General features: G+C 49.3%; 1 protein-coding gene across 5 annotated transcripts in view; it reads right to left on the bottom strand.

Moving 5' to 3' along the window:
• Positions 1–5,320, bottom strand: part of LOC116952078 (secretagogin-like) — a 66,071-nt gene extending 60,751 nt beyond the window's left edge. The window contains exons 1-2 of one of the 5 annotated variants that reach the window (XM_076074055.1): positions 5,022–5,320; positions 4,403–4,492 (exon numbers count right to left, since the gene is read on the bottom strand). In XM_076074055.1, the coding sequence (XP_075930170.1) occupies positions 4,403–4,475 (73 nt within the window). In that variant the 5' untranslated portion in view covers positions 4,476–4,492; positions 5,022–5,320. The other 4 variants (XM_076074054.1, XM_032971114.2, XM_076074056.1 and 1 more) reach the window with 4 other exon arrangements.
• Positions 5,321–8,901: the final 3,581 nt, after the last annotated feature.

Below are 8,901 nucleotides of genomic sequence, written 5' to 3'. Positions count from 1 at the left end.
CCACACCACCACCACCACCACCACACAACCACCACCACGACACAACCACCACCACCACACAACCACCACCACACAACCACCACCACCACCACACAACCACACCACCTCCACCACACAACCACCACCACACCACCACCACACAACCACCACCACCACCACACAACCACCACCACCACCACACAACCACCACCACCACACAACCACCACCACCACACAACCACCACCACCACACAACCACCACCACACAACCACCACCACCACACAACCCCACCACTACCATCACCACTACCACCACCACCTCCACCACTACCACCACCACCACCACACAACCACCACCACCGCCACCACCACACAACCACCACCTGCCAATCCACTCATCACTGCTCCAACCACAGCCGCCACACCAACCCGTAACCAACGACAATCACCACACCGAAGCACGCACCCAGTAACACCAACAGCACTCACCACATCAACAACACTCACCACACCAACACTCACCACACCAACAACACTCACCACACCAACAACACTCACCACACCAACAACACTCACCACACCAACAACACTCACCACACCAACACTCACCACACCAACAACACTCACCACACCAACAACACTCACCACACCAACAACACTCACCACACCAACAACACTCACCACACCAACAGCACTCACCACACCAACAACACTCACCACACCAACAACACTCACCACACCAACAACACTCACCACACCAACAACACTCACCACACCAACAACACTCACCACACCAACAACACTCACCACATCAACAACACTCACCACACCAACAGCACTCACCACACCAACAACACTCACCACACCAACAACACTCACCAAACCAACAACACTCACCACATCAACAACACTCACCACATCAACAACACTCACCACACCAACAACACTCACCACACCAACAGCACTCACCACACCAACAACACTCACCACACCAACAACACTCACCACACCAACAGCACTCACCACACCAACAACACTCACCACACCAACAACACTCACCACACCAACAACACTCACCACACCAACAGCACTCGCCACACCAACAGCACTCGCCACACCAACAACACTCACCACACCAACAACACTCACCACACCAACAACACTCACCATACCAACAGCACTCACCACACCAACAACACTCACCACACCAACAACACTCACCATACCAACAGCACTCACCACACCAACAACACTCACCACACCAACAACACTCACCACACCAACAACACTCACCACACCAACAACACTCGCCACACCAACAACACTCACCACACCAACAACACTCACCACACCAACAGCACTCACCACACCAACAACACTCACCACACCAACCGCACTCACCACACCAACAGCACACATATACCATCCACTTTCACCACCAACTACCAACACTCACCACTCTAATAGCACAAATCACCCCCAACCACAACAACCACAACAACCACAGTTGGACACAGCTGCAATGCAGTAGCTCAGGTTGATACTGATGATAATGATGAGTCTACTGCTGCTGATGATTACAATGATTATGCTACTGCTGCTGATTATGATGATTCTACTGCTGTTGACGATTATGCTAATCACACTGCTGCTGATGATTATGATCCTACTGCTGCTGATGATTATAATTATACATGCTGCTTCTGCTGCTGATGATTATACTGCTGCTGATGATTATACTGCTGCTGCTGCTGATGATGATATCCGACTCATTACTAGAATGACGATTCTGCCGTAGTCTTGCCAATGCTGACGTTTACACACCGCACCAGGTACTCATTTAAGGCTGAGCCGACCCAGGGGAGGGGCAAGGCTGGCTCAGATTATTATAATCGTCACTGGTGTGTGACGAGTTCGTAGCGCAGTGCGCTAACCACTGCGCCACCGCTCCTCGCATCGGCGCACACATAAAACGCACACACCGACTGCGAGATGGCACACAAAAGCTACGTTGCTTACAAAGGGATGAAAAGAAACACCGTGTGATGATGATTATTATTATTTAAAATGGCACGTTGTAAACTCCAAAATTAACTTATTCGTTATATATTTATAGCCAAAGTATTCGCATGTGAAATACACGCGCACACACACGTGTGTCGGTTTGGTCGATTGCTAAGGGGAAGGTGTTGCTAGCGAGCACCTATTGAGGTTGTACACGTCACTGCGAGGGATGTGTGTGGATGGCTAACACGCCCGGCCGCCTTTGTCTCCCTCGTGCTGATGTTTTTGTTGTTGTAAACCAACATCGGAAGACCGCGGGGCTGGCCCAGGACACGCTGCTCGTGGGGCGGTGTCGCTCGGCTGGCCTCGGGACACCTCGGAGTTCCACAGGAAGAGTTCGAGTCTGTATATAGTAGTGTGTAGTGTAGTGTATAGTGGTGTGTAGTGTATAGTGTAGTGTATAGTGTTGTAGTATATAGTAGTGTATAGTGTTGTAGTATAGTGTAGTGTATAGTGGTGTAGTGTATAGTGTAGTAGAGTATAGTAGTGTATAGTGGTGTGTAGTGGAGTGTATAGAGTTGTAGTGTATAGTGTAGTGTATAGTGTTGTATAGTGTAGTGTATAGTAGTGTGTAGTGTAGTGTATAGTGTTGCAGTATATAGTAGTGTATAGTGGTGTAGTGTATAGTGTAGTAGAGTATAGTAGTGTTTAGTGTAGTGTATGGTGTTGTAGTATACAGTAGTGTATAGTGGTGTGTAGTGTAGTGTATAGAGTTGTAGTGTATAGTGTTGTAGTATAGTGTAGTGTATAGTGTAGTGTATAGTGTTGTAGTATAGTGTAGTGTATAGTAGTGTGTAGTGTAGTGTATAGTGTTGTAGTATTTAGTAGTGTATAGTGTAGTGTATAGAGTTGTAGTGTATAGTGTTGTAGTATAGTGTATAGTAGTGTGTAGTGTAGCGTATAGTGTTGTAGTATATAGTAGTGTATAGTGGTGTAGTGTATAGTGTAGTAGAGTATAGTAGTGTATAGTGTAGTGTATAGTAGTGTATAGTAGTGTATAGTGTAGTAGAGTATAGTAGTGTATAGTAGTGTATAGTGTAGTAGAGTATAGTAGTGTATAGTGTAGTGTATAGTGGTGTAGTGTATAGTAGTGTATAGTGTAGTGTATAGTAGTGTATAGTGTAGTAGAGTATAGTAGTGTATAGTGTAGTGTATAGTGGTGTAGTGTATAGTGTAGTAGTGTATAGTAGTGTATAGTGTAGTGTATAGTAATGTATAGTAGTGTATAGTAATGTATAGTATAGTAGTGTATAATGTAGTGTATAGTGTAGTGTGTAGTGTATAGTAGTGTATAGTGTAGAAGAGTATAGTAGTGTATAGTAGTGTATAGTGTAGTAGAGTATAGTAGTGTATAGCGTAGTGTATAGTAGTGTATAGTGTAGTGTATAGTAGTGTATAGTGTAGAAGAGTATAGTAGTGTATAGTGTAGTCTATAGTAGTGTATAGTGTAGTAGAGTATAGTAGTGTATAGTGTAGTGTATAGTAGTGTATAATGTAGTTAGTGCTGGAGTCTGTCGCCAGGAAACGGGAGGTGTGGACCGCCACTCCTCAACTCACTGCCGACGCGACCCTTAACCAGGACGAGCGGACTGAGAAACGAACGGGCGCGCATCATCATCATCATCGTCGTCGTCGTCGAGATTAGGAGCGCCGTGTGGGCGAGTTGACGTGCGGAAAGCCCACGACAGGGACAGTGCTCGGATTTAACTCTCTACGCATGTCGGACGTGACCTGGACTCGAACTCGGGGTCGGCGGACTTCTGAGACGCACAAAGACAAAGGTCCCCAATGTAGCCTTTGACAGGCTGTCGGGGCAAGTTCGGTTAGCGCGCACCTATAAAGGTGCAGCAACTGCACACGGGGAGGTGGATGGCCAGCACCACGCCCGCCTTTGTCTCCCCGGCGCTGATGTTAACTGACAGCACCAGGTGCTCACTTAAGGCTGAGTCGACCTAGGGGGGATGCTCAGGACCGGTTGAGATATCCGACACCGATATACAAAAAGCCAAAGGCACGCACGCAGAGGCACCCGTATAGCCTCATGTACCGTTGGGGCAAGTGCTGAGAGCCAGCACCTGTTACACACACAGACACACAACACCCACACACGACGTAGACACACATCATGCTAACGGTATAGCCTGATACAACTATTGGGGGCAAGTGCTGTTAGCGAGTAGCAGCAGCAGCAGCGCCTCCGAATGTCGGCACGGCACACGAGAGAGTACGTTGCCGGAACCACGCACGGCCGCCTTTGTCTCCCTCGTGGCGACGTTTTACCACAACGCGCCAGGGTTCTCGTTTGATGCCGAGTCTACCTACGCGCGCCACACGCGGCAAAGCACCACCTTCACCTTACCGTCCGCATCGAAGTGCTGCCAAATGCGCAGGAAGGCGGCGGCGTCGATGCTCCCGATCTCGGTTCGCTCCATGGCCCAGGTGTGGCTGGCTGCGAGACACCCAGCGCTCTCATCTTATCATACAGGTGTGTGTGTTGTCGTGTGTGTTGTACGTGTGTGAAAATCTACACGTGTGTATGGGTGTACCTCTGTGTGTGTGCGTACACGTGTGTGTGTGTAATATACCGGTCTATACCCACACACACACAGGGCTTCACACAGGCAGACACACACCTGTGTGCGCGCGCGTGTAACTGTGTATATGCTCAATTCCGTGTATGTGTCTATATATCTGTGTGTGTGTGTAAACCAGTATATACGCACCTATGTGTGTAAAGATATACACACCTGTGCACGTACCAGCAGTACACTCTAGATTATGGGCGTGTGTGTGTGGACGTGTATGTATCTGTGTATATACCTGTGCGTGTACCTGTGTTTATATATATATCTGTGTGTATGTCTGTGTGTGAATGTGTGTGTGTATATATATCGGTGGGTATACCTGTGTGTGAGCGTGTATCTGTGCCTGTTCCTTAGTGTGTGAACGTGTGTGCGTGTGTACCTGAGCGTGTATACCTGTACGTGTCTATGTACCTGAACTCCGTACGTATGTCCGACCAATTCGTCAACGATGTTGCTTTAACCGATACGCCGGTGTGTGTGTGTGAGCGTGAATAGGTGAATATCTTTGCTGCTGCTGCTCACTGACTGAACCCCAATCTATTCACCGCACAGGTTCAAGTGACTGTGCGAGTGTGCGCCCCATGTATTTATATTCGTGTGTGCGTGTACACGTGTGTGTGTGTGTGAAGCGCGCACGTGTGTGTGTGTGTGCGTGTGTCCGTGTCTCGCGCATGCGTTTCTTCTCAATACAGCCCAGCCTCCCAAATCCTGCAACACCCCTCCTCCTCCTCCTGCTCTTTGCTTCCTTCCCCTCCCCACCTCTCATCTAAAATTCCTCCACCTCCTCCCTCGCCACCACCACCCCCCACCTCGTCATCTCCAACATGCCCACAGCTACAGCAGACGACGATATCCCTCTGCCTCCCGTGGCGCCTTCAGCGAGTGCTGTTCGCGAGCACCCTATGAAGGGTGTGGGAACGTTGTGAGTGACCAAGCACCGCTCCCGGCCGCCTTTGTCTCCCTTCCAACGCTGGTGTTTACACACCGCAAGAAGATTCTCATTTTAAGGCTGAGTCAACCTAGTGGGGGGGGGGGGGGGGGAGAGCGGGGGAGCGGCAGAACCGGTTCAAATATTCGCCACTGTGATTTTTTTCGGGAATCGAACTCGGGTCGCCGGAATCGCAGCGCAGTGCGCTAACCACTACACCACCTCACCCCCGCGCGCGTTTCCTCCTCGGGATGCAAAGTGTTCGGCCCGCTAAACCGGTAACCGTTTTTCCCGACCGATCACCGGCTCCGAAACGTCAGGAAAGTCACAAACCGGTAACCGTTTTTTTTTTGTTTCAGTTAATTTTATTTTTGGTCTTCTTTGCGACTGAATGCGCCGACTGTGGCGGCGTCTCAGCTGCCGCACCGGGAGATGGGAATCCACGAATGGGTGGGTGGCGAGTCAGAGGACGCCCTCACAGTTACGCAACACGGTGGTGGCAGCAATCGTTACGTTCCTCAGTTGCTGGGGGTTTTTTTTAAACCAGTAAAACTGCGTTAGATTTTCGCTAGAGTCATTTCTATATATGCGGCAAAACCGGTAAGCGGTTTGGCCGGTTTCGCCATTCGGTTATCGGTTACGCAAAAAAAACGGATGCAGGAGATATATATTTTTTTGTTGCAGTTCATGTAAAATTGCGGGCGTGCATTAAATATTGCAGCAAAATCTCGCCCCAAATACATCTAAAATTGTACAATATATTACGGCTGCCGCCGTCAAAGGAATCCGTTTGATCGGAGCGGTGTGTCATCTCTCGTTCCCTAAACGAACACCACGCGACCCAGAAAAACAATTAACTTGACGGCGATGCTGCCGCTACTGCCGCCGCTACTGCTGCCGCGTTGGTAATGGTGCACAAACAACAACAAGAACTGAACACTGCTCGTCAATAGCAGAAGAGGCCCAGGGCCGGTTCTTGATCATCGTCACTACTTTTGGGCGCTGAACGGGAATCGAACTCGGGAAGTCGAATCTGTCTCGCAGTGCACTAACCATTCCCCCCCCCCCCCCCCCCACCAATGACAAAGATCCCCCGTATAGCCTTCACAGACTGTTGGGACAAGTGCTGTTAGCGAGCACCTATGAAAGCCGGGACGGCACACGAGGGGGTGGGTGGCCAACACCGCACCGGGTACTCAATTGAGGCAGAGTCGACCTAGGTGAGGCCCATAATCGTCACTGGTGTTGGCCGTGAGCGGGAATTGAACCCGGGTCGCCGGGTTCGTGGCGCAGCGCGCTAACCGCTGCACCACCGCTCCCCCCCCCCCCACACGCACACAGCCAAAGACAAAGGTCAACGATCCCCCGTGTAGCCTACATAGATTGTTGGGGCAAGTGCTGTTGGCGAGCGCTGAACAGGCGCGCGGTCTGCCCACCGGCTCGCCGTGTAGCTCCAGCAGTGGTGGGGTGAGTGGCTCAGCGCGAAACAAACTCTCAACGTGTTAAATTTTGATTTAAAGCTTTCGTGACTGCAGTAATTCATATTCTTAGTTCTTTCGGTAAAGTCACGTTGAAGGGAAACAACAAAACAATAAAATATATAAAACAATAAAAATTCTCACGAAGTTTCGACCATAACACAAACGGTCGTCTTCAGGTGTGTTGGTTTGCATAAATTTATTTTTAAACGGTGCATTTATTTATTTATAAAAAATAATTTTTATTGTTTTATATATATTTTATTGTTTTGTTGTTTCCCTTCAACGTGACTTTACCGAAAGAACTAAGAATATCTCAACGTGTTCTTTGCGAGCAACAAACACCGAGTGGCCTTGAATGGGAACATATATATACGTATATAATAAACGACGTTCCGGGCAGTGGGCCTTCTTGATTGGTTCGCGTGCCACGAAGAAGGGACATTGCTTGGCACGTCGCCTGTCATGTATGTTTTATTTTAAGTCCACACAGCGTTCTTTGACAAATGCTGATGAGTTTAAGTTGGCAGGAGGTGGTGGTGGGGGTCCAAGAGAAGGGAGTGAGCGTGCTGAGCTACAAACCCGGCCACCTGGGTTCGATTCCCGCTCACAGCCACCACCACCGGTGACGGTTGTCTGAGCCGTTCCTGGGCCTCTCATAGGTCGGCTCAGTCTCAAATGAGCGCCTGGGTGCGATGTGCAAACATCGCTACTAGGGGAGGTAAAGGCGGCCGGGCGTGGTTGCTTGCCACCCACCCCCTCGTGTGCCACAGTGCCGGTAACCTTCAAAGGTGCTGCTGCTACTCGCCAACAGCACTTGCCCCAAAAGTCTGTTAAGACTATCGGGGGGATCTTTGTCTTTGGGGAAGGCTGTAGAGGAAGAGAGGGGGTGGGTGGGGTTAAGTCTGTTGGGAGTTCCGGGGTTATCAAGAATCGGATCCTCCTCTGCATCAATTCTCCCACGATCAAACGCATCTCGCACGACGTGGCCAATTGTTGCTCATCGATGGAATCGGTTCAATATTCCACCTGGTCTCGTCGCTCGGCGGGGTTGCTGCTGCTGCTGCCTTTGGATCGTTGGGCCGATTCTCACCGTGACTTGGGCGTACGCGTCACGTGCACGCAGATGAAGCAGACATCCCTCTTGACAACAATACAGGGTGATTCCAAAAATGTGTTTTTTTTTTTACACTTCTGAGAAATTTGCAACAAGGCCACAAGGGATGTACCCTCCGGGCTCTGGAGACCAATGTGGAGAAGATCCCAGGCAATGTGTTGTTAATGATGGCGAACAAGTGGAGACTCTCTGAGTTTTTGAAACTATGAATATCCATTTGTTACTCTTTGGTCCTTTCGGTAAAGTCACGTAGAAAGAAAATAAATAAAATAATAGAGCACGACGTTTCGATTGCAACACAAGCAACTGTCATCAGGTAGAACTAAATTTGATCGAGAGACAAAACACAGACACGGAGACACACAGACAGACACACAAGCAGAGAGAGACAACACAGAGACACAGAGAGAGACACACAATATAGACACGCATACAGACACACAAGCAGAGAGAGACAACACAGAGACACACAGATTGAGACACACAACATAGACACACAGACAGACACACAAGCAGAGAGAGAGACAACACAGAGACACACAGAGAGAGACACACAACACAGACATACAGACAGACACACAAGCAGAGATAGACAACACAGAGACACACAGAGAGAGGCACACAAACAGACACACAAGCAGAGAGAGACAACACAGAGACACACAGAGAGAGACATACAACATAGACACACAGAGACCCAATGCCTCTGTGTCGAGGCCTTAAATAGAGAGAGGGGGGGGGGCAGAGAGA

This window comes from Petromyzon marinus, chromosome 45 (assembly GCF_048934315.1).
Source record: "Petromyzon marinus isolate PM22_M1 ecotype Great Lakes invasive population chromosome 45, UKy_Petmar_22M1.pri1.0, whole genome shotgun sequence".
NCBI lineage: Eukaryota > Metazoa > Chordata > Hyperoartia > Petromyzontiformes > Petromyzontidae > Petromyzon > Petromyzon marinus.
Note: the sequence above shows the minus strand (reverse complement) of the source record. Positions and strands in the feature narration are given on the sequence as shown.